The 23796-nt window shown below is 51.2% G+C and overlaps 3 protein-coding genes and 1 long non-coding RNA gene across 10 annotated transcripts; 2 read left to right on the top strand and 2 right to left on the bottom strand.

The window, feature by feature from the left end:
* Nucleotides 1-961: 961 nt before the first annotated feature.
* Nucleotides 962-8241, bottom strand: LOC117835637 (uncharacterized). Its single transcript, XM_034714985.2, has 6 exons — nucleotides 7832-8241; nucleotides 7353-7726; nucleotides 5111-5225; nucleotides 4841-5065; nucleotides 1557-1886; nucleotides 962-1473 (listed from the first exon to the last, which is right to left on the bottom strand). Exons 1-6 carry the CDS (start codon nucleotides 8153-8155, stop codon nucleotides 1096-1098), a joined length of 1746 nt encoding a protein of 581 aa, XP_034570876.1. The 5' UTR covers nucleotides 8156-8241; the 3' UTR covers nucleotides 962-1095.
* A 1126-nt stretch (nucleotides 8242-9367) lies between these two features.
* Nucleotides 9368-11992, top strand: LOC117838020 (uncharacterized). Of its 3 annotated transcripts, none has more exons than XR_004636486.2 (5): nucleotides 9368-10235; nucleotides 10753-10853; nucleotides 11247-11321; nucleotides 11426-11640; nucleotides 11730-11992. XR_004636486.2 is itself a non-coding variant. In XM_034717885.2 (4 exons), exons 1-3 carry the CDS (start codon nucleotides 10022-10024, stop codon nucleotides 11603-11605), a joined length of 495 nt encoding a protein of 164 aa, XP_034573776.1. In that variant the 5' UTR covers nucleotides 9408-10021; the 3' UTR covers nucleotides 11606-11640; nucleotides 11730-11992. The 3 variants fall into 3 exon arrangements, 1 of the variants encoding a protein (XP_034573776.1); XR_004636483.2 differs by having other exon boundaries at nucleotides 9387-10235; nucleotides 11219-11321; XM_034717885.2 differs by lacking the exon at nucleotides 11247-11321 and having other exon boundaries at nucleotides 9408-10235.
* Nucleotides 11993-12258: 266 nt separating this feature from the next.
* LOC117838019 (probable glutathione S-transferase GSTU6) lies at nucleotides 12259-21737 on the bottom strand. 5 transcript variants are annotated; one of them, XR_011897248.1, is made up of 7 exons: nucleotides 21264-21737; nucleotides 13713-13882; nucleotides 13427-13481; nucleotides 13242-13341; nucleotides 12880-13132; nucleotides 12634-12780; nucleotides 12259-12526 (listed from the first exon to the last, which is right to left on the bottom strand). XR_011897248.1 is itself a non-coding variant. In XM_072291105.1 (4 exons), exons 1-4 carry the CDS (start codon nucleotides 21702-21704, stop codon nucleotides 13078-13080), a joined length of 651 nt encoding a protein of 216 aa, XP_072147206.1. In that variant the 5' UTR covers nucleotides 21705-21735; the 3' UTR covers nucleotides 12866-13077. The 5 variants fall into 5 exon arrangements, 4 of the variants coding, with proteins under 4 accessions (XP_072147206.1, XP_034573771.1, XP_072147207.1 ...); XM_072291105.1 differs by lacking the exons at nucleotides 12259-12526; nucleotides 12634-12780; nucleotides 13713-13882 and having other exon boundaries at nucleotides 12866-13132; nucleotides 21264-21735; XM_034717880.2 differs by lacking the exons at nucleotides 12259-12526; nucleotides 12634-12780; nucleotides 12880-13132; ... (1 more) ...; nucleotides 13427-13481; nucleotides 13713-13882 and adding exons at nucleotides 14801-15328; nucleotides 15438-15551 and having other exon boundaries at nucleotides 21264-21727.
* LOC117838022 (uncharacterized) lies at nucleotides 15579-22030 on the top strand. The gene is made up of 2 exons (XR_004636487.2): nucleotides 15579-16118; nucleotides 21826-22030. It is a non-coding gene; the product is annotated as an uncharacterized lncRNA (long non-coding RNA).
* Nucleotides 22031-23796: the final 1766 nt, after the last annotated feature.

The raw sequence follows: 23796 nt of genomic DNA on the forward strand, positions 1-23796 counted from the left end.
TCTCAACTGGAATCAATAGCTAGAGAGGGGGGGAGAGAGCGCACACTTCCATGTTGTGATATTCTTTTATCAGGAGACAAAGGATCTTCCTTTTAAAACATGGATTGGTCAAACTCTCTGCTTTTTAGAGGTGCGCACCTTAGGGGGTGTTTGGATGCTAGGGGCTAAACTTTAGCAGTGTCACATCGGATGTTCGGATGCTAATTATAAGGATTAAACATGAGCTAATTATAAAACTAATTGCAGAACCCCTAGGCTAATTCGCGAGACGAATCTATTGAGCCTAATTAATCTATCATTAGCAAATGGTTACTGTAGCACCACATTGTCAAATCATGGACTAATTAGGCTTAATAGATTCGTCTCGCGAATTAGACTCTATCTGTGCAATTAGTTTTGTAATTACCCTATATTTAATACTTCTAATTAGTATCCAAACATCCGATGTGACAGGTGTTAAATTTTACCGGGTGCCAAACACCCTCTTAGCTGATCAGTTGCACAGTAAAAAAAGAGCAGCAGCCGAAGCACATATCCTTAACAAAGTTGAACGCTCTCTTGTTTATTCACAATTATGTTCCTGTTTCCTGCTAGGCTGCTGCAACGCCTATAGCTGCTGCTGGGTGGCTGCTGCAGCTGCAGCCACAGCCAGAGCTGGTGCAGGATGGAAGATAAGGTATTCAGACTTGGCGAGGTCGCGGTGCAGTGAAGGGGACAACGGACAAGTTATTATGGTATGCACTGCCGAACTGGTTGGCCAGATCGTGCTGTTGCGTACCGCAACGCTTTCCTATTTTCCAGCACTGTTGTGTGGATACTGAAGTATATGAGTTTCCCATAGTGGGAAGATGACCTGCATGAACACAACGAACCCACAAATTGCGAAACACAAACCGCATGTCTCATTCCCAATGGCCAATGCCAACTGCCAAACCGCGCCGTACAATGCAAGAATGCGATGTGAAAGTGAAACAAAGCCCATCTTCTTTATTTCTAAATCACTTGCACAGAGAGCAAACTGTTCTATTATTTTTCAGGGATAGAATATCCGATCGAATCTTTCTCTGTCTCAATTACGATTACCGCAGAGCCAATCTAGTTGTTTGAGGCAGCGGCTGCCGCGTCGGCCTGCCTCATCTTGGCGTAATCGACCAGTCTGTCTGCTTCCGGCAGGACCGCCTTGGCCGCGTCGAGCGCGCCGAACCGCTCCACCCACGCGTTCAGGAGCGGGCTCCTTGTGGCGTCAAAGAGCCTGAAACCATAGAGCTTCTCGCCGGCGTGCACCCACGCGACAAGGGCCCCCAGCGTGACGTCCAGGTACCCGACGCTGTCGCCTCCGAAGAAGGGCTTGCCCTTGGAGAACTCCTTGAAGGCCGCCTCCATGTGCTCCACCGCCGCAAGCGTCTGCTTCAGCCCCTCCGCCTTCTCCTCCTCCGTCTTGCCCCTGAACGATTGCAGCCACGAGGCCAAGAGCTGCAACGCAGATATCCATCACAACTGGGAAGTGAAATGCATGCAGATAGCTGGCACACAAAGAGGACAGCCCGCTGTTGTACCTTGTCGTCGACGTAGGCAGCCCAGAAGCGAGCAATGGCGCGTTCATATGGGTCAGCAGGAAGCAGGGAGGGGCCAGTGCCAACGAAGGCCTCGTCGATGTACTGCACGATAATCTGCGACTCACAGATAGGCTTGCCGTTGTGGATGAGCACGGGCACCTTCTCGTGCACCGGGTTGGAGCTGAGGAGGAGGTCGCTCTTGTTGCGGAGATCCTCCTCGACGTCCTCGTAGCTCAGGACCTTGAAGCCGAGCGCGAGCTTCACTCGGAGAGCAAACGGGCTTGCCCAGGTGCCGAGCAGTTTCAGCTCATGACCACTTCCGGCCATTTTCTACTTGTTTTGACTCGTTCTAGCTTGTGTTCTTTTTCTGCTGTGCTCTTGAGTCTTGAGTGGAGCAAGAGAGGAACTGTATATATATGCAGTCCTAGGGGTTGAGGAATGGATCTCATGTGCATCATCCATGATGATGGCGCTGCATATGAGCTGATGTTTAATTTGAGGATTAGGATTCTCCGTGGCCACTAAATTTAGTGGCACATAGGCCAAATTGAAAAGGCTCTTGGGTCATCAGAAGCAGCACTAGCGTGGGAACACTGATCATCCAAAACCAAACTTGTCCACACCAGTCCAATTTCATCTGGCTACAGGAGCAGGAAATCCTCGGCTGATTTGTGGCTGTTTCTTTTTCCGGATTTCCAGGTGTTTCAGACTTCGAGTAAGCAATGTTGGAATCTGGAAGATTCGTTCAACTCCTTGGAGAAGAAGCCTAGAAGTATACAGCACATGACCTTTTGTATTGTTAGCCCCCTGCGTCGCCCAGGGCGGCTCAGATGGAACCCTAGCCGCCGCCGGCCGAGCCCCCTCTCCCCCACCCTTGTGCCCTCACCACCGCCCAAGCGCGCCAGCGGAAGCCCGTGCAGGCACGATGAAGGCAGCAGCAGGGCTCTTCTCTTTGCCTGACATGCCGCCCCCGGTTCCCATTGCAGCGATGGCGGTGGCCGGTGATGGCGCGGCATCGTAGATTTGGACCCACCTCGGCCATCACCAGCATTGGCAGTCCTCGACGTCACGTCCCTCGCATCGCCTGTGTCGCCTCCCTGGGGGTGGCTTGGGTGGAACCCTAGCCACCGCCGTCTAGGCCCCCTCTCCCCCACCCTCGTGCCCTTGCCGCCACCTGAGAGCGCCAGCAGAACAAGTGCTATGAAGGTGGCAGCGGGGCTCTTCTCTCCACCCGAGATGCCGCCCTCATCCCATGGCGGCGGCCGGTGATGGCGTCGTAGATCCGGCTCCGCCTCGGTCGCCTCTAGCGTCCCCGTGAGCAGATCTATCCACCCGTGGTCGTTGGCGTTCTAGAGAGTGGCGGCGGTCTACCGGCGTCGGGGTGGTGGTGTCGACTGGATTTCGGCGCGATGGCTGCTGATCAGCTTCAGCCTGCGGTAGTGGCACTTCCTCACACTTCCCCGAGCGGTTCTCCGACCTCCGGTGGACCTCGTGCTTGGGCTCGTCGTCTTCGCCCTGGCGGCCGAGTCCTCACTAGAGGTTGGCGCTCCTCTCGGGTTCCTGTCAGCGAGTGGGGGGTAACGGTCGGCAGCCTTTGCATCTTCGGTGCCTCCTGGTGGTGTCAGCTCCACTAAGCGGGGCTGCCCAGCAGGTTTGGCCACAAGAACGCCGCAGATTTTTTGTTGGGGTCATGATGTGGTCGTGCAGGAGCTACGGGCGAAAGCTTTACCCGATTGGTGTCGGTGCCAGCAACGACGGTGTCGATTGGGCGTTGTTTCCCTCTGTTGAGGCGTTTGTTGTGATGCTCTCTGTAAGATCAATGGTTTTCTAGGTGAAAACTTTACTCCAGCTTGCCAGATGGGTGGTGACTGCGTCTTCGACGTCATGTCCTTCTTGGAGGCGTTGCTTTGTAAGTCCTTTAGCCCGACCTTCATTACCTAAGATGGAGTCTATTGAGCGAGCAATAGAAGACAAGTATTCCAAGTGCAGCATCAAGTTTCTAAGCAGATGAAAGATGTTCCTTGGATCAAGTGCAATAGGGTTACAACAGGGTATTTGCAAGCAAGCGTTCGTACGATGTGTGGGTGTATACGTTGGATGCCAGAGAGAGAGAGCGAAAGAAGGCCCGGTTTCCCTTATATAGGCCAAAGGCCAGGCAACAACGTTCAAAAATGGAGGAGGTCCCGACCTCAGAGGTCGAGCGGTGTGACGTGGTCGGGTCTTCCTTGCACCAAGAGGCCTCCTTGTCCGGTCCCTTTGGCTGGTTGTGGACTTCGCATGCCTTGTACGATGGTTCCTGTGCGGCGTGGGTTGCTTACGCATGGCCCGGCGGATGTATTCTTGGAGGTATTCCCCCGGTGTCTGCTTGCATCTCCTAAGGTCCCAAGAGTTGCCGGGTCGGGTGTATGTACCTAGAAAGTTGCTGATGAAAATTTGGCGGAGGTCGGACCAGTTGTGGATGCAGTCCACCTGGAGATATTCCACCCATGCTCGAGCCGAATCCGCGAGAAAGATCAGCAGGTACTGCATGATGAAGTCGTTGTCGTTGGTGCCACCAGCTTGGCAAGTGAGCCGGTAACCTACATCCAGACGCTGGGGTTTGTATCCCCAGTGTACTTGCTGATGTTGGTTGGGGCGTAAAAGCGCTCGGGGAAGGGCGCGGAGCGTTATCCTTCTCCCAAACGCCTTCGAGCTCAGGCCGTCTGGGGTCGGGGGGCATGAGCGCACGTAGTATCGGTCGCGGCGTTCCGCGTGGTCGTCATGGTCGTGCGCCCCGCCCAAGCGGCTGTGTGTCGAGGCCGCGGGGTGCCGTGGCGCTAGCGCCCCTCCCGCAGGTTAGCCAGCTTCCTGTTGGACACCTACTGGTGCGGCGGGGGCGCGGGACCCCTGGGGACCGCCTGTGCTCCACGTTCGGTGGTTGATGCTCGTTTCTTGTCTCCTTTGGAGGGAGCTCTCCACCTGCTGGACCGCCGCGGTCTCGAGCAGATCCTTAAGCTCGCAATGGATGCGCAAGCCCTCAAGATCCTACGGCTCAGGGATTAAGAGTAGAATCATTACCACGACGGCCACATTCTGGTTAGCACGGGCGAAGCGGTGGACTCCGTATTCATCGCGCAAGATTTGCTCATGCACGCGAAGGGAACGATCATGGGCCGCTCCGTCCGCCTGTTCTCCACATTGCTTCTCGAGCTCGATGTGAGCGCGCTTGCCGTCGAGCTCAGCCGCTTTGGCAATGAGGCGTTCCACATTTTCGCGGAGGTACGCCTCGCTTTCCTCCGACATGCGCTATATTGACTGTGCGCGCAGCCCGTCAGGAGGGGTGTGCTCCGCGAGCTTCGCATGAACCACTCCCTCAACAGGTTATCACGGTGGATGAGGTCCACCTCGGACGAGGAGCTGCTCACAAAGTTGATCTCTAAGAGGTCGTGGAAGGATTCCGGCGCGCACTCCGCCACACCGACGAACGTGGGGTCCACGGGGTTGAGGCAGAGCCTGCGCTCGAGGTCCATCTGGAAGAGCTAGGCAATGTCTCGGAGACCATATGACAGCTGAACCGTAGGGTCCCAGAACTCACTCTCCAGGGGGAGTGGGGTCTCCCACGAGAGCTGGAGGAAGACGTTGGCCAGCGCATAGAAGGTGCGCTGGTAGGCCTTCGGCTCAGGGTCCACCCTGAGGTGTACGTTGATCTAACACACTAGGGCGTCACCATCGGTGGGCAATGCGGCGGGTTGCCACTTTGCAGCGCCCCCTCCAGCTCAGGCTGGACGAGGAGCCCCTCTTCGAGAAGATGCAAATGACCTAGCTAGTCGGCGACGAAGTCCAGTCTTCCGAAATGGAATGCCTGGGCTGGAAGAAAGCTAGGGACAAGTTGCAACACGCCCCCAGCGTTGACAGCGAACTCGAGGCTCTTGAAGCGAATGGTGTCACTAGGGGCGGTGCCGCCGCCAGCACTAAGACCGAAGGAGGTCATCGAAAGCTAGCAAGGAATGCGTGACTGCCCCTACCTGGCGCACCAACCGTCGGTGTTTCGGACCGCTGACTTGTGGTTGTACATCGTGCTCTGCTCACTTACGATGGCTAGCACACAAGAGACAAGGAGTTATACTGGTTTAGAAAATCCCTACGTCCAGTTTCGGTAGGAGTCGTATTTCTTGGATCGAGTGCACTGGACTTACAATGGGATGTTTGCAAGCAAGCATTCGTGTGATGTGTGGGTGTATGCGTTGAATGCCAGAGAGAGAGAAAGAAGGCTCGGTTCCCCTTATATAGGCCAGGGGCCGTGCAACAACGTTGAGAAATGGAGGGATTCCCCAGAGGTCGGGGGTTGTGGCGTGGTCGGGTCATCCTTGCACCAAGAGGCCTCCTTGTCCTGTCCCCTTGTCTGGTTGTGGACTTCACACGCCTTGTATGGTGGCTCCTGGGCGGTGTGGGTTGCTTACACACGGCTCGGCCTGCTCCGTGGCGTGCTCCCATCCCGTCCGCCAACTCCGTGGCAGTGAACAGGACGGGTGCTGTTGTTGTCGTCCGTACTGATGACGAATGGGCGGGCTGTGATTAGTGGCCTGGACGGGGTGCGTCGCTCGTCTCGGCTTTTCCCGACCTCTTTAGTGCGCTCACGACCGCTCCTCACCATAACGTCTATCGCTGGGTCCCACCTCACCTGTGGGACCTTATCGGGCCTGGTGTGGTGGCATGGCCTTGATCTTGACGGTTCTTCTTACCGACGAAGGCGATGATGATGCGGGGGCACATGGGCGCGTACGTGGCCTCATCCTACAGGCCGTCCTATGCGGTCTGAAGGGTGTAGCCTCACCCTCGAATCGTCGGCTCCCCTCGCCCGGTCATGTCTCCAGCGTGGGGTGGTCAGGGGGGCACGCCGTGCATTTAATACCTCTCATATGGCGCAATTCTTCCTGAGTAGAGGAGTGGGTGAGGTGTTGTGGGCCCCGCCCCTGAGCTGGCTGAGCCGACGAGTCATGGCTCTTGTCTTCCGACCAAGGAGGTCGGGCGGTGGGCCGCAACGTCGTCTGGGCTATTTCCAGGATGTTTTCTAACTGTTGGGCCTTTGACCTTTTGTCACCTAGTTGCCTTAGCCCCTTTCCTGAGGGTACCCAGCTATCCATCATTAACTATCCAATAAAAATGTGCACCGAGACTAGATCGTTTAAAAGCTTCCATTCACTCCTGAGTGCGCCTTTCCGATTATTAAAGGATATACATTATCATCCGTTGATCATTAAGAGAGTAGACCATGACCATGCACCATTGGTCTCTCACACAAAAATACGCGTTTACTGGGTATCCTGACCGATGTAAGTACATATCAAGTACGTTGACACAGCACTAAAAATTTGCTGATGGCATAGAAGACTGGTTGGAAGAGGTACAACCGTACAAGCACGAAACCACTTTGTACTCTAAAGTAATAACAATCATCTGAAACAAATGTTACACAAAAATACCTCTTTAGTATCAGTGGTCGATATAATTAAGCGTACACATCAAGTACGTTGAGGCCTCACTTCACTACAAAATTTGCTCATGCTGATAGAAGACTGATAAGAAAACGCACACTCACGAAACCACTTTATATACTCTAATCGAATATTGTAAAGCATCCTAAACAAATTTTACACTTACACAAAATTAACTTTTTGACTAAACTCACGAGACATCCAGGGTAACACTCATTGCACAACGACCTCATAGAAACTGACCAACACGGCAACACTGCCTTATTCTCGTACTATATTGGAACAGAAGCTGAAACAGAGTGCAGCGCCCAAGACGCCCCTTCAGTTGCCTGCACCGGCGGCCGCAGCCGCTTGACGGGCCTTGCCGAACTCGATCACCCTGCTCACGTCGGGCATGACTGGCTCGACGGCTTCCAGCGACCAGAAGCGGTCCGCCCACGCCGCCAGGAGCGGAGTCCGTTCGGGGTCGAAGGGCTTGGCGCCCTGCAGCTCTTCATTTGCTCGCACCCATCCGAGCATGCCGCCGAGCACGACGTCCACGTACCCGACGTTGTCGCCGCCGAAGAATGGCTTCCCCTTGCCGCAATCCCTCAGGGCTCCCTCCAGGGTCTCCACCGTGGCGAGAGACTGCTTCATTCCCTCAGCCCTATCCTCCTCTGTTTTGCCCCTCGACGCCTGGGTCCAAGCGGCCAGCATCTGCAGGTCCACAGCACGCGTACCCGATCGGTCAACGAAACCATCTTGCAGCAAATTAAGGCGCTTTATGCGATCGTTTGGAACTTTGAGCGATTTGTTGCGTACCTTGTCATCGATGTAGGCAGCCCAGAAGCGAGCGATGGCGCGTTCGTAGGGGTCGGCGGGGAGGAGTGGCGGGCCGGTGCCGGCGAAGGCTTCATCGATGTACTGCAGGATGACCGACGACTCGCAGACGGGCTTCCCGTCGTGGATGAGCACGGGAACCTTGTTGTGGACGGGGTTGGACTTGAGGAGGAGCTCGCTCTTGTTCCTGAGATCCTCCTCGACGTACTCGTAGCTCAGGCCCTTGAGGCTGAGCGCGAGTTTCACCCGCAGCACGAACGGGCTCGCCCACATGCCGAGCAGCTTCAGGTCGTCGCCTCCGGCCATTTTCTGGTGCCTCGAGGTCTCCGCTAAGATTATAGCTTGTGTCTTCGTTGGTTTGTTCTTGGTGACCGTGGAGGGAAGTGCCCGGCCGTCTATATATAGTCAGGCGCAGATGATGCACATGATATGTTGCGTTGCGTCCGACGTTTATTTATTTTTCAGATTGTTGGAACGTTCTAGAAGCCGTTTACTTGGAGAAGGATCCAGGGAGCACCATCCATGGCGGCAGTCAATTTTATTTTTGGTTATCATGAGGTCACTTCTGACGACACAGAAATTCGCTACGGTTTCAACTTCCAAGAGGCATGAAGTCATCGTCGATGTATTTCTTGCCAGTGTGTACGCACTGCGGCACAAATCAGATGATGCTATTTTTTTTTCTTAAATCTCTATCTCTATCTAATATTAAAGTGAGGTGATTTCTTCTGACAGTCGTGGTTATTTTGCAAAAAAAATCTCTTAATTTTTTCTAATCAACATGCAGTCCTTGGAATATTTCTTGACCATTTTGAAAAAAGGTCCCCAAACTTTACTGCAATTGACCCGAGGTCCAACCTTTACTCCTATTCTTTTGTCCCACCCACACGGCTCGCGTGGCCAACCCTTCCTGCGCTCACCATGCACTACTGTTGCTCGCTCGAGACCTCACACCCCCTCTCAACGACGTCCGTTCCCTTCAGATCTGGAACTAAGGCCTCCACGTCTAGCAATTGGGGGCTCAATTTTGCACTTGATTGTAACGATTTGGAGTGAATTATAGAAGGGAGGTGGATGGAAATAAGAAGAGGAGGAGAACACACTCCTGCTCATGGCGGCCAGAGGCGCTGTGGCCTAGCGCTCGAAGCAGGAATGAGGCTAGGCACGGGGAGGACAAGGCTTGCCTGGGTGACGACGAGGATGACAAGATGCGATGGGGCAAGATGCGGGTGGCGTCGATGGACAAAGAGGTAGCGACTTAGCTGGATGACGATGAGTACGGGGGAAATCGAATGAATAGATAAAGCGAAGGTTAAATGGTGATTTTTTTAATTTCCATATGTGGATCCCACATAATAAACAGATGGCATGAAGCCACCCACAAATGTCTTCAACTATACTTATAAAGAGAGGACTACTAGGGATAACGTATCAACATATTATAAAATGAAGCTAATATATTAGAAACATAAAGAACGTGAGAGCGAGTAAGGACTCTAGTAAAAAGATAAAGGTGTTAGGAAGCCGTGATTTGGTTGGGCCTTGACAGAAACTACAAAGCATCGAGAGTTATCAGAAACAAGTCTCATGTTCTTCACGCTCCTCCCTGTTGCTCTTCCTTCCCCTGTACTCTGATCTTCTTCTCCGGTGATCCCTAATGAATCTCTAGTCTATTTCCATTCCCTTGCTTTGCTGCCCTTTCCCGAATTCTACTCTCTTCCTAAACTCAGCTACTACTGTATCACACTACCACTCGTATTGTTCTGTTGGATTAAGGAAGAGGGTTGCTAACTAAGAGATCTTTTAAGATCTTTTACGGTGCATAATACTACCCTATACCATTGTTCGAAAAGGACTCGTATGTAAGGATCCGATGGTTGAGATTAATTCTATACTACTAAAACTTTAAGCTGTAGTACAGGTAGTATGCATGAGTAGTATGGGTAGTATAGGGGTATAATTGGAAAGATCTTAAATGGCATTGTTGAATAGATCAATTCTTTCTTACTTATCATCTTCTTTCTTTTTTATTCCTCTTCTCATTTCAATCGGTTGCTAGGGTTCCTCGTTTCTGATCGCTAGGGTTGCAAGGGGCGTCGGCGGGCGGAGGTGGCAACTCCGGCAGGCGGCGGCGACAACGCGGCGGGTGGCAGCGACTCCGCGGTGGAGAAGATGCTCGCTGCGCTGCTACTCCACGGCGTCGCAGGCTTCGGCGCCCGGAAGTCAGGCGGCGCCGCGGCGAAGCGCGCGTCCCGGCTTGAGGAGGCTGCCTGCGCGGAGGCGCGCACTGTGTGCGTCACCGGTGCCAGGTCCTTCGTCAGGTTCACCGTCGTCGACCGGCTGCTCCACCACGGGTACAACGTCCGCCTGGCGCTCGAGACGCAAGGTTAGTATGTTGTGCGTTGCCTGGTGGGTTGGTGGAAAATCCCCCATTCGAGGTGGTCCTTATACTGCAACTATTCCATTAAAGCAGGCAACAGATCCAGATGCTGATGTATTACTTGCATATGAAATGAATGGAGATGTGAGCAAATGTGACCTTTCTTTTCATAACCGAAATTTTGTTTTACATAGTCTTCAATCTAATGTTGAAGTCTGTTTTAAGTAGTTTTTTTCGCGATGCTGTTATCCCAGTTAGACATCTTGTTTCTCTTGTCATTTAATCTGGATGTGTTATGTACTGTATCTTCACATGTTACAAGTTATCATGTATAGATCCTCAATCGTGACCATGGATACCCAATCCGTGTTGATGTTCCTGATGTTATTGGTGCACGTTCTGTAAAATGGTTGGACAGAATCAACATAATCGAGGAAGAATGCCAGGCTTTCAGAAAATATGAATGCTATGCTTTTTCAACTTTATTTTTCAATGTTCAAATCTGACTGCTATTCTCGACTAGGGTTTTTCTACGCAAAAAATTACAAAATGTTTCCACCAACCGAGGACTGGGAAAATATTGATTGGTCAACTAGAAGGCCATGGATGGACTTCCCTGTACAGGTATACAACATTATCAATTCATCTATGCTAATTTGTTCTGCTTGGCTTCCGGAAAATTTAGGTGGTGTTTGGATGCGAGGTACTAGGAGGGGTCATATCGGATATTCGGATGCTAATTAGAAAGATTAAACATGAGCTAATTATAAAATTAACTGCAGAACCCCTATACTAATTCGCGAGACAAATCTATTAAGCCTAAGTAATCCATCATTAGCAAATGGTTACTGTAGCACCATATTGTCAAATCATGGACTAATTAGGCTTAATAGATTCATCTCGCGAATTAGACTCCATCTGTGTAATTAGTTTTTTAATTAGACTATATTTAATACTCCTAATTAGTATCCAAACATCCGATGTGATAGGTAAACTTTATGAGCATGTATCAAACAGGCCCTTATCTTACTTTTGATCAAGTAGTCTGCTATCTGTACACTGGAAGATGTAGATGTTATCAAGGAAGAAAAGGTTAGTGTTACTTCCTAATAATTTACTCTGATATTGCATCCTGTGTGCGTACAATGGACTAGAATAAAATCTTATTAATGCATGGCTATCATCACTTGCTGCAGGCTAGGATTGCTGGACCTGCACTTTCAGGTGGTGACCGTGGCATTGAGAGAGTAGATATAGATTTGATGGGGGTAAAACCTGGGTCGAGGCTCGCCGATATCAGAAAGACAACGTGCCATAAGTATCTGATGGACCCCAAAGTGATAACTGGGCTTGGGTCCTCTTTGAGGCTACATTAGACATACCAGCAAATGCTGAGATAGTAGCAAATGCGGTAAGTGAAACCCATCTCAACCCACTGTTTCACTAACTTTTGCTGCTTTGCATAAAACAGGTAGTGAAAATGCATCTTGTGGACTGCAGGTGGACTCAGCTGTGAAATAAGAACATGCTGCTGATCGCTTGGAGCAATCGTGGTGGTGATCCTTGCAAGCGTTACCATTGTACCAAAACAATAATAAAGTCATTGCAGCTTTCAGTGTTTCTGGCATCGGACTGTAACACAAGTGTTGGAGCTGTGTTGTACATGGGATTTGAGTTTGACCGTAACTCCTATGTACCTTCATAACTACTGCTGTTGATTTATCTGATACCAAGAAAATATGATTGTATTCTGCATTGGAGAATTACTGTTGTAGCATACTCCTTCCAAACTAAAATTTTAGAAATCCTAGGCAGAAGATCATTTCTTTAGGCAAAATGACAACTGAGGGAAGAAAAAGTCACACTTCATGATGTCGTGCGCTGGCTTGGTTCGATCCGTAGCGGCAAAGATAAACATGCCATCGTGTCCTGACTCAGCTCGATCTAACAAACATTCAGGTTCATTGAAATGAACATGGATAGCTCAGTGAACACGTTTGAAAATATCACAAGTTAGGGGCCCAGCCAATCCAAAAGTAATACCGTAGATGCGTCAATTTTGCAAGCCAACGTGCCATTTTACATCCATCACTCATCACAAGAATAATACTGTCTTAAGCCTTCTTATCACGCTATTGAGTACAGCGGGCAAAGCCTACATCCAGGGCTTTAATTTAGACTAAATTACTTGCATCTTGGGGCAAGATTAATCTTCAGCGACTTCTGCTGCTGCGGCGGATATTAGTGATGCCGACTGGATCTTCCCAGCATGCTCCAGCCTCATCAGAATTACTCCCCTGGTTGCCCAACAGAGGTAGAGCATGATGAAACAGTTGGCAACAGAAAAAGGAAAAGTCCGAAAAAAATTGAACCAACTACAGACAAATTTGAGCGCCTAACTTACCTTGCGTAACGAGACTGGATGACAACTGAGGGAAGAAAAATGACAACTGAGGGAAGAAAAAGTCACACTTCATGATGTCGTGCGCTGGCTTGGTTCGATCCGTAGCGGCAAAGATAAACATGCCATCGTGTCCTGACTCAGCTCGATCTAACAAACATTCAGGTTCATTGAAATGAACATGGATAGCTCAGTGAACACGTTTGAAAATATCACAAGTTAGGGGCCCAGCCAATCCAAAAGTAATACCGTAGATGCGTCAATTTTGCAAGCCAACGTGCCATTTTACATCCATCACTCATCACAAGAATAATACTGTCTTAAGCCTTCTTATCACGCTATTGAGTACAGCGGGCAAAGCCTACATCCAGGGCTTTAATTTAGACTAAATTACTTGCATCTTGGGGCAAGATTAATCTTCAGCGACTTCTGCTGCTGCGGCGGATATTAGTGATGCGACTGGATCTTCCCAGCATGCTCCAGCCTCATCAGAATTACTCCCCTGGTTGCCCAACAGAGGTAGAGCATGATGAAACAGTTGGCAACAGAAAAAGGAAAAGTCCGAAAAAAATTGAACCAACTACAGACTTTTATTTGAGCGCCTAACTTACCTTGCGTAACGAGACTGGATGGATATATCTTTAACCTTGATTCTATTTACAGTGCTGCTCTGGCTAACTAAAACAACCTGCTCGTCGCTTTCACCATCATCTACCATTGAATTAATAGGAAAATGAAACAGTGAGTGGTTAAGCAAATAAAAAGAATGAAAAAGGAACAAGTTCAGAAATGGTACCACCGAGTGAAAGACCAGCAACAAATACAGCGGCCAAGCGGCAATCCGCTGGAAGCTGCACAGACAAAATAGAACATACCAGGTCGATCAGGTCAAATAGCATATGTAACACGCACCTTAAGTTTTGAAGCACATCATGGTTTTTAATGTACATAAGAAGCAAGAAAGTAGGTGGTGTACCATGCATCATTATATGAATTCAGTTTTCAATTCAAAAGCACTGATTGTTGGAAAACTTATGTAGAACACACAAGTGTCCAGCAGAACTGATGAGCAAAAGGCTTACTAGACCAGTTGAATTGATATGATCCCAGAAGATCTGATCGATGAGAAGGCATTAAGAGGAACTTTTTTGATGTAGCCGTTAACGGTGAGCATCACTAGATATTGGTCTTCACCAAATTCACTCACATGAATGATGGTGGTTATCCGCTCTCCATCGGATAAAGATAGCAGCTAAACAAGAACGGAATAGCAAAGGTCAGCACATCACCTGCTGAGTTTCATTAGTCCAAATTAACATTTATCAATGTACAAATCATGGTACAAACAAACGGTTTCAAACTCAGGAACGCTGCCTCACCAGCCAAGCATAGATTTAGAGTTGGAACTGAATGAAAAACGAAGCGGCCAGAGTATTAGCACACACTTGACGCCATGGCCATGGCTACCGCATCCCAAATCACCGGACGCCGACGGGTGCGTGGCGCTGCTCGCTTACCCTGAGGGAGATGCGGTGCGATTCGGGGAGCTGGGCGTCGGGGAAGTGGCCTGACGATGTGGTACTTGCCGACGGCCATGGAGTTGACCTTGATCTCATCGGAGATGCACTTGGTGTGGCCGGACTCGAGGTCAAACCGGAGGGCTCGCGCCGGCCGCGGGGCCGAGAGGAGCGCGAAGGAGACAAGGAGGAGCAGCGCGGACGGACGCGGCCACATGGAGGCGGGGGATCCGGGGCGCCGCGCGACCATCGCCGGACATGGCAAACGAGGAGGTGGTGGCAGCGGCGGCACGGAAAAGGAGGAGGAGACGGCGGCAGACTGGGAAGGTATGAGGAGGAGGCGGCGGCAGCGCCGGCGGCGTCCTGCAGAAGCCGAAGGCTGCGGTGTTGGGGCGGTGGCCGTGGGCGAACGCTTGAGAGAGGGCGCGCGGGAAAACGGAGGGTGGAAAAAAAAAGCCGTAGTGCTAATTACAATTTTACCCGTACCAAAAAAACAGCATATACTCTATACTACCACCTAGTAGTATTGTGCCACCTAGTAGTATTGTGCATTGTAAAAGAGCTCGCTAAGCTAACCTCTAAACCCATTTATTCCTCAAAGTGGAGAAGGGGCGGATACAAAGAACCGGAGAGCACAAGAAAGGAGAGCATCGTAATGAAAGTCCGGCATGGCAGTAATTTGGAATGACAATGTTTTCTTCACACTGAGATTATTGTGGTCATGGATTTGTGACTTGTAAATAGAGGGACTTTTTTACTCGAACAACAATCATAAACTGTAAGCAGCAAACGCCCACGCCCTCAGCTACTTCAGTTTCCTTGGCTGTTCATTAGGCCTTCCTCATCTTGCTGATCGCAACCAGCCTCTCCAAGTCTGGCATGACAGCTTTAGCCGCGTCCAACGAGCCGAAGTGCTCCAGCCACGCTGCCAGGAGCGGGGTCTTGCCTGCATCGAATTGCTTCGAGCCAGTAGAGCGATCGATTAGGCGCACCCATGGGACAAAGCCTCCGAGCACGATGTCAACGTAGCCGACGCTATCCCCTCCGAAGAATGGTCTCCCCTTAGAGCACTCCTTCAGTGCCTCCTCGAGGATCTCCGCAGCGGCAAACGCTTGCTTCCTCCCCTCTGCCCGTTCCTCCTCCGTGTTGCCCATGCTCATCATCATAAACGAGCTCAACAGCTGCAATTATTGTACCGGTTATTACATATTACTCACTTTCCTCTCCTAAAAGCACCAAACATGTCAGTGAAAACACAGAATGACATGGAGTTTACAAGATGACTTGTACCTTGTCGTCAATGTAAGCAGCCCAGAAACGAGCCATGGCACGGCCGTATGGGTCAACAGGGAGGAGAGAGGGATCATTTTTCTTGAACGAATGGGCACATACTGTGCACCATTTCTATTAATATATACAGAAGGAGTAACAAGAGAACAAAGGAAAAAAACTTTACAGCCGCGAAAAAGGAGCAAAGGGAAAAAAATAGCCTCAAAAAACTATACAGATACAGCAGGACAGAAAGGAGCCTCATAAAAACGTGAATAGCTACCTCAGATGTCTGGCGCCCCGCTAGCCCCCAAGTCCTGACTGTTGGAGATGCCCAGGAGGATAAGGACATGCTGGCTCATTAAGCAAGCGTTATATATCTAATCATCGGCCAGAAAGATGATTAACCCAAGGGCTAATCCACCTGCCTGGTGCGCTGCCACTGCCCCGCCGCATGCACCTGCTTGGTGCGCTGTTGCAGTCCTCCCTCCCGGATCAAAGGTTGATAGCGGGGATCTTCGAGTACGTGCCGTGGAGTGCTAGCATGCTCCGGTTCTTCGTCCCATCCCGTACGTGTGGATTGCTGTAGAAGTGTTGCTCAGTTGCGCACTTCGTTAGATTGTACGACTACTTCCTCGACATCGATCGGATCGACCACTCGCGCTTCGTTAAGATTTTCGTTGCGACGCGTGATGAGCGAAGGTATAATCTATGATCATATACTCGCAAGTGATCCTGTTTTCGAGTTATATTTTTGTATGCTAACGAGTAGCATACCGTGTTTCCTAACATTGAACTCCTCAAGAATTTTGATGAGAAGTGAGTTCGTGGAGAGCTCCTTGCGGGAGAAAGTTTGCATTTCTTTCCTTCCAGATTTCCAATTAAAAAGCAAGAGAAGTGATCTGATCGTCTTCCTAGGTACGTCCTGCAGATTCCCTAACAGGCTCCACCACTCAGACACCGCGTCAGTTCGGTTCGGATTTTCACGGCTGTGCTGCAGCTGCGGCAGCCAATCACACAGCCACAGCCAAACAGCAGCAACGGCAGCCAAATTGGATGAAAACAGGCCTGTTCGCTTCAGCTTATTCAGCCGGCTTATCAGCCATCAAACAGTATTTTCCTCTCACAACAAATCAGCCGTTTCAGCTTTTCAGTCAGCTTATAAGCTGAAGCGAACAGGCCCAGAGTATTCATACGTGTTTTGGGCCAGCAGCTGATCGGCTGTCACGCAGCTGCAGCCGTCTTTGTGCCCTGCCAGTTCGTTGGGTCAAGCTGCAGGAGACCCAAACGTGTGGCAAGCAAGTGCCAGACGCGCTTCGGGGTGTTTGGATACAAGTTACTAAATTATAGAAGTGTCACATTGGATGTTCGGACCCTAATTAGGAGGACTAAACATGAGCTAATTATAAAACTAACTGTAGAACCCCTATACTAATTCGCGAGATGAATCTATTAAGCCTAATTAATCCATCATTAGCAACTGGTTACTGTAGCACCACATTATCAAATCATGGACTAATTAGACTTAATAGATTCGTCTCGCAAATTAGACTCCATCTGTGCAATTAATTTTATAATTAAACTATATTTAATACTTCTAATTAGTATCCAAACATCCGATGTGACATGTCCTAAACTTTAGGAGGTGTTTCTCCATGTAACGACAGGCTGCCAACAGGTGATGAGCCGTCTCAGCCTCATGCCGGCATAGAGGACAGACTGTGTTCCTTGGCCACCCTCTAACTGCCAGCCGATCAGAGGTCCACACTCTGTTTTTTATCACTAACCAGGCGAAAAACTTGCACTTTTGTAGTGCCCAAGGCTTCCAGATCAAAGGCTTGAGGTTTGTCTTGATTGAACCAATAAATTGTGCCTGATAAGCTGAGGAAGCCGAATATTCCCCATTCTCCGTCCATTTCCACACAATTTAATCCTCAACGTCCGGGTCCGGGTTGAGAGCCAGTTGCGGACTAATTCCCTGAGGTGGACGAATTTTTGCAGCTGTTGGGCGCTCGAGATTGAGCGAGGGTTTATGTCCCTAATCCACTGATGCCCTTGCGAAGTCTCATGCAAGTGTCTCTGGGCCTGTTCGCTTCAGCTTATAAGCTGGCTGAAAAGCTGAAACGGCTGATTTGTTGTGAGAGGAAAATACTGTTTGATGGCTGATAAGCCGGCTGAATAAGCTGAAGCGAACAGGCCGTCTGTTTTTTCCTGGAGATGGTAAAGATATCGGGTGCTATATCCTTGGGTCGCCGCCCTTGTGCCCATGCCGAATGCTAGAAGGAAGCTTTCTGGCCATTTCCGATCTCAATCGTCGTGGACGCCGCGAAGAATAACCTGTCAGTTTCATTACATGGTGTTCCCATGCCCACCCATGGTTTGTCCAGTGCTGTCCATTTCTGCCATAGCCACCTAAGTCTGAGTGCCCTCGCAAATTTTTCCAGGTCTAGAACTCCAGCGCCTCCTAGATGCGTAGGCCGATTGACCGTAGGCCAATTAATCTTGCATTTGCCTCGAGTTAAGTTATCATCGCCCGCCCACAGGAACTTCTTCCTGTGCTTGTCAACGAACTCCAGAACCTCTTTTGTAGTGCTCAAAGCTGTTAGCAGGGAAACCGGTATGGAGGAGAGGACTGATTTTGTTAGTGTCACCCTTCCGGCTTGAGTTAAATTGCGCCCCCACCAGCAGCCTGACAGTGTGGCCGCCGCTTTATTGCCAAGGGGCTGGAAGTCGACCTTGCGCAGCCTTCTGATCGCAAGTGGCAATCCAAGGTAGTTGATGGGGAAGAGTTTGCCCGTCTTGTGGGGAAATTAGCTAGGACATCCTCGAGGTCAAATTTTTGAACAGCAGATTGGACCGGAACGCCCTCGAGACACAGGCGGACTCGGAATAACATGGCCGCTCCCAAAGCCACCTCTAGGCTTCTCCATGGACGGACATTGAGCACAATGCCGTGGTGGTTGATGCAGCGTATCGCAGCAGCTTCCTCAGCGTGGTGACGATGGACGAACTTGAGGAGGAAGGGCTGCAGCTGGTGGCAGGACACGACGACATCCCCACGGTGCAGGTGCATCTCGTCGAGGACGGCAGCTTCGACCTCTCGCACGCCCGTTGTGGCCGGCACGCTCATGGCCATGACGACGAGCGTCGTGCCCTCCCACTCCTGGGCTTCCTTCTCCATGTCAAAGGAGGAGGGCACGATGAATTACTCCTTATCTGGCCTGGTGTCCGGGTCATCAAGGCGCGACATCCTTGCGGTCGTCGAGGCCGGTGGAGGCGGCGGAGGAGGTGCGCGGCGTGGGCGCTCTGCTTCAGCTCGGGGAGGAGTACTGGCGGCGTGGCGCTGTGGTGGGCGGCGTGGGCGCTCGACTTTGGCCCGGTGTTGTTGGCCGGAAGGGCGCAGGTCGGGGCAGCGGGCAACCTTGTGCCCTGAGCGGCGGCAGTTGAAACACTTCACTAGGTCCCTGCAACGCGCAGCGCGGTGGTCGGGGGCTAGGCAGATGAAGCATTTGCCAGCCGTTCGCTTCCTGAATGCAAAAGTAGCGTAGCAGCCGGGCGCTGCCGGGGGAGTGGCTGGTCAGCGCTTGGAGCCGCACGCCACCATGAATGCGTCGTCGGGCGGGCACACCACCATGAATGCGCGTCCTGGCTCTTGGCTCTTGGGCGTAGAACGCTGGTAGTGGCGTGGGTGCCCGTCGCATCGTCCGTCCGCTGGCCTCTGGAGCCGGCGTGAATAGCCATCACGTCGCCCATCCACCGGCCGTAGCAGTCTGGTGGATTGAGCCTTCCTTGCTCTCTTGCTCAGGGCGCGAGTCCAGCCTCGATCTGGATCTGGGCTGGCAGGGCGGGTCTCCGCGGTTGCGGCAAAGTGGCACCATGGGTGTTTGGTTCCTTTAGTCCATGGGTGTTTGGTTCCTTTAGTCCATGGACTAAAGTCCATTAATACAGTTGAATAAAGATGTTTTTATCCCTGCTACCCACCCTGTTTATGCGTGCGGCGCCCGTTTATGGCGCGGGCCCCTGCCTCCTGCGGCCAACGTGAGCTCCTGCGCGGTCCAGGAGCAGCGGCCCATCCTTGGTGCGCGACGGCGGCGTCCGGCTGCGGGCCTGACCACGACACGCGACGGCACCGGCCGTTCGGGCACGTGGACCCCATATCCGTCGGCGGCGCAGGGTGGGTCCATCGGATCCGGGTGGCGCGGCCGTGTCGGATCCACCGGAGCATGGCTCAGCGGGCGGGGCCGCCAGATTCGGGCGGCGCGGGGCCGGCACTGACTCCTGGAGCTGCAAGTGGCCGGCGCCTGGTCCCGCGTGTCGTGGGCGACACGGCGGCGCCACCATTGCCCCGCGTGCGGCGGAAGGAGCTCGGGACAGCGCGCGGGACCTGGATGGCCGGATCCGGGCGCGGGTGGCCTGCACGGGCCGGATCTGGCGCGCCGCCGCGGAAGGTCTCAGCCATCGTCCACGGCATCACGCTGGAGGCAGCAGGGCGCACGGGGCCGGGGGCGCAAGGGTGGGACGGGTGGGATAGGGAGGGGTAGGGTGCGGGATGGGTGGGACGAGGAGTAATGAGGGTCAGGGGTGTCCCAAGGTCCTTTGATCCACTTTAGTCCACCCCATATGGACTAAAGGACTAAACACTTTAGTCTACCTATTTGGCACTTTAGGGAGTAAAAGTGGCTAAAATGGGTGCACTAAACTTTAGTCCATGATGACCGAGCCCTAAACCTCGTCGACGTACTGCACGATGATATGGGTTTCGCATATGGGCTTGCCGTTGTGGATGAGCACGGGCACCATCTTGCAGCCAATTAAGGGGGTGCTTGGCAGCACTCTAGGAAAATTAGCTTCACTCCACTAACTCCAAAAAACTCGCAACCAAACACGTCTAGCTCCACCAACTCCAGCTCCACAAAAAACTTGGAGCTAAGGGTCAAATCCACATTTTTCCTGGAGTACCTCAAGGGGTGCTCCAAAAACATCAGTTTCCGACTTACTTGTGGAGTTAGGATTATTTATCCACCTTTGCCACTCGTTACACAACGTACCGGTTCGCTTCTAATTTTTCTTTTCTGCTCATGGTTCCCCTACTCGCCGAACCTCTCCGCCCTGACCCCCTGCGGCAGCGCTGGTCCGCGCTGCCTCGGTCCCCTGCAGCGCCATGGCTAGCCCGCACCGCCCCCGCCCCACGGTGCTACGCTGGTCGCGGCACCGCCACACCTGCCTGTCGGCTGCGTCGCTCCGGTCCCTACAGCGCCATGGCCGGCCCGCGCCGCGCACGCCCACCGGCGCCACGCTGGCCGTGCCGCCCAAGCCGGCCGCGGCACCGCCACCCCCGCTCGTCGGTCGCACCGCCCCGGTCCCCTGCATCTGGTAGCCGGCGGGCACGGTCGCAACTGTAGGACCCGCTCCATGGCCGCACCGAAGCTGCCCCGTGTCGTGGCCTTGCTGCCACTGCCGCCCCCACACGACGGGCCTGCCGCCACTGCCCCGCGCCATGGCCTCGACGCTGTCGCCGCTGAGTGGAGGAGATTGGCGGGGAGGCGACCAAGGCGAGCGCGAGCAGAGGTAGAGGAGGGGAGAAAAGAGAAGATGATGACATGCATCTATTTACAATGGGTAAAATAGACTATTCACAATAAGTCTTCGTGTTTTTGGAATTGGAACACTGCAATCAGCCAAACACGTACATCAGCTTCATTTTTTTCTTGAGTTGGTAAAGTGGAGCTGGGAAAGTGTGGAACTGGTGGAGTGGAGCTGGTTTTTCTTTTTGTGAGGTGAAGTAGCCAAACACCCCCTAAGGCGCTTTATGCGATCGTTTGGAGCTTTGAGCGATTTGTTGCGTACCTTGTCATCGATGTAGGCAGCCCAGAAGCGAGCGATGGCGCGTTCGTAGGGGTCGGCGGGGAGGAGCGACGGGCCGGTGCCGGTGAAGACCTCATCGATGTACTGCAGGATGACCGACGACTCGCAGACGGGCTTCCCGTCGTGGATGAGCACGGGAACCTTGTTGTGGACGGGGTTGGACTTGAGGAGGAGCTCGCTCTTGTTCTTCAGGTCTTCCTCGACGTACTGGTAGCTCAGACCCTTGAAGCTGAGAGCAAGTCTCGCTCGTAGAACGAATGGGCTCCCCCAAAAGCCAAGCAGCGTCAGCTCATCTTCTCCGGCCATTGCTGATGCCTCAAGGTCTCTGCTAAGATTTAGGCTTCTGTTTTGGTTTAATTCATGGTGCCGAGGAGGGAAGAAGTGGACTGTATACAGAGTTAGGACCAAATGAATACAGAGCATCCTCTGCTGCGAATACAGATGACGACTCTTTTGTTTTACTTGACTGGTTTACACGTCACATTTACTTTTCTGATTTATAGTTTTTTCAGTTTGCACAACATGATATTGGAACTGTCCACAGATCTTTTCCGTGGACATGAATCCAAGAGAAGGATGATCATTATCCCATGCTGACAAACGATACATCCTGGCGAGATAGGTAGAGAAGTATCCAGTTGTCTCGTCCAAGAGACACCACGTCATCGTCGAGCCATTTCTTTGTCATTGTGTATGAAGTGCGGCCCAAAGTTATTTGACTGAATCAATTCTACTAAATTTCTACGAAAGATTCACGAAAGATGTGACCCGAAGTGCGGCCCAAAGTCATTTGACTAAGGGGGTGTTTGGATAGCAGGTGCTAAATTTTAGCACCTGTCACATCGGATGTTTGACACTAATTAGTAGTATTAAATATAGTCTAATTACAAAACTAATTGCACAACCCCTAAGCTAAATCGCGAGACGAATCTATTAAGCCTAATTAATCCATCATTAGCGAATGGTTACTGTAGCACCACATTGTCAAATCATGGACTAATTAGGCTTAATAGATTCGTCTCGCGATTTAGCCTAGGGGTTGTGCAATTAGTTTTGTAATTAGGCTATGTTTAATACTCCTAATTAGTGTCCAAACATCCGATGTGACAGGTGCTAAAATTTAGCACATGCCTCCCAAACACCCCCTAAATCAATTCTACTAGCTACGAAAGATTCACGAAAGATATGACCCGAATTGTAACGTGGGAACGCTGAAGAGCCCACGGTTCGGGTTACGTGATTAGCGGATTTATTTTCGTATTTAACTGCAGTCAATTTAGTCCACTCTATATATACATCTTGTAAATCGTATGGCAAGAGTAACACGACTTATTGTATTTCCTGCATTGTAACTCTCTCATCGTAATGAAGATCGTCGATTGGCGCTCGTAATTTTTTCCCTCAAGAATTTTCCACGTTAAAAATCATATCTCGTGTTCGATCTTATTTTCGTATTATTTGCTAACAAGTGATATCAGAGTTGGTTATGAGATTCGATTGAAAAAAAAAATTCAGACCTATTCGTCGCCGTCGCTGTTTTTCATCGCCGGACGCATCTGGAGTCGCACCGGCGGGCCATCTGCTCTATTCTTGTCGAATCAGCGCTCGACGTTCATTGTTGCACGCGCGTTGATTTCGAGACGGAATAGAGTTCCGTGTTCTAATTGGAGTCGAGCCGTGCGGTTCTGCGCAGCCTCATCGATCTACAGAAGTCTGCGTTGTGCGTGCGGGTGCTGTTCGTCCCGAGCGGAGAAATAGCTGGGCGCTGGTTGCTGTTGCACGAGAATCAAGAGAAGCACCGCTGTTCCTTCCCCGACGCTAGTTCATCCACCTGCGAAGGAGAAATTTTCATGCTTCTGTTGCACACGGATTAAGACCTTCACCTCCGCCGTTTTCTCGGAAAAGAAATTTGTGGAATTGTGCTACGCGCACCCGACAAGGTTACCAGGAGGTTTTCCTAGCTTCTGCTGGACGTACACGAAAGTGTACACAGGCTGCAGGTTTTGTGCTAGGGTTACACAGGTTTTGTGCAGATTATTTTCTTCTGGTTATTTTTTTTCCTTAATGGCTTCCATGAAGTATGATATTCCGTTGTTTGATCGAGATACAGGTTCGCTCTATGGCAAGTTAAGATGTGAGCCGTTTTAGTGCAAGCTGATTTGTATGATGCGCTTGAAAAATTTGGGAGTAAGGATTCAACATCTTGGACCGATGATGAGAAGAGAAAAGATCGTAAGGCCTTGTCTCATATTCATCTTCATCTTTCAAATAATATTTTGCAAGAGGTTTTGCAGGAGAAAACTGCTGCTGCTCTATGGCTCAATTTAGAGTCAATTTGCATGTCTAAAGATTTAATAAGCAAGATGTATATGAAGATGAAGTTGTATACGCACAAGTTGCAAGAAGGTGGTTCTGTGCCTAACCATCTTTCGGTCTTTAAGAAGATCGTTGCTGACCTACAGTCTATAGAGGTAAAATATGATGATGAGGACTTGGGTCTTATTCTTTTGTGCTC

This window comes from Setaria viridis, chromosome 9, assembly GCF_005286985.2.
Source record: "Setaria viridis chromosome 9, Setaria_viridis_v4.0, whole genome shotgun sequence".
Classification (NCBI taxonomy): Eukaryota; Viridiplantae; Streptophyta; class Magnoliopsida; order Poales; family Poaceae; genus Setaria; species Setaria viridis.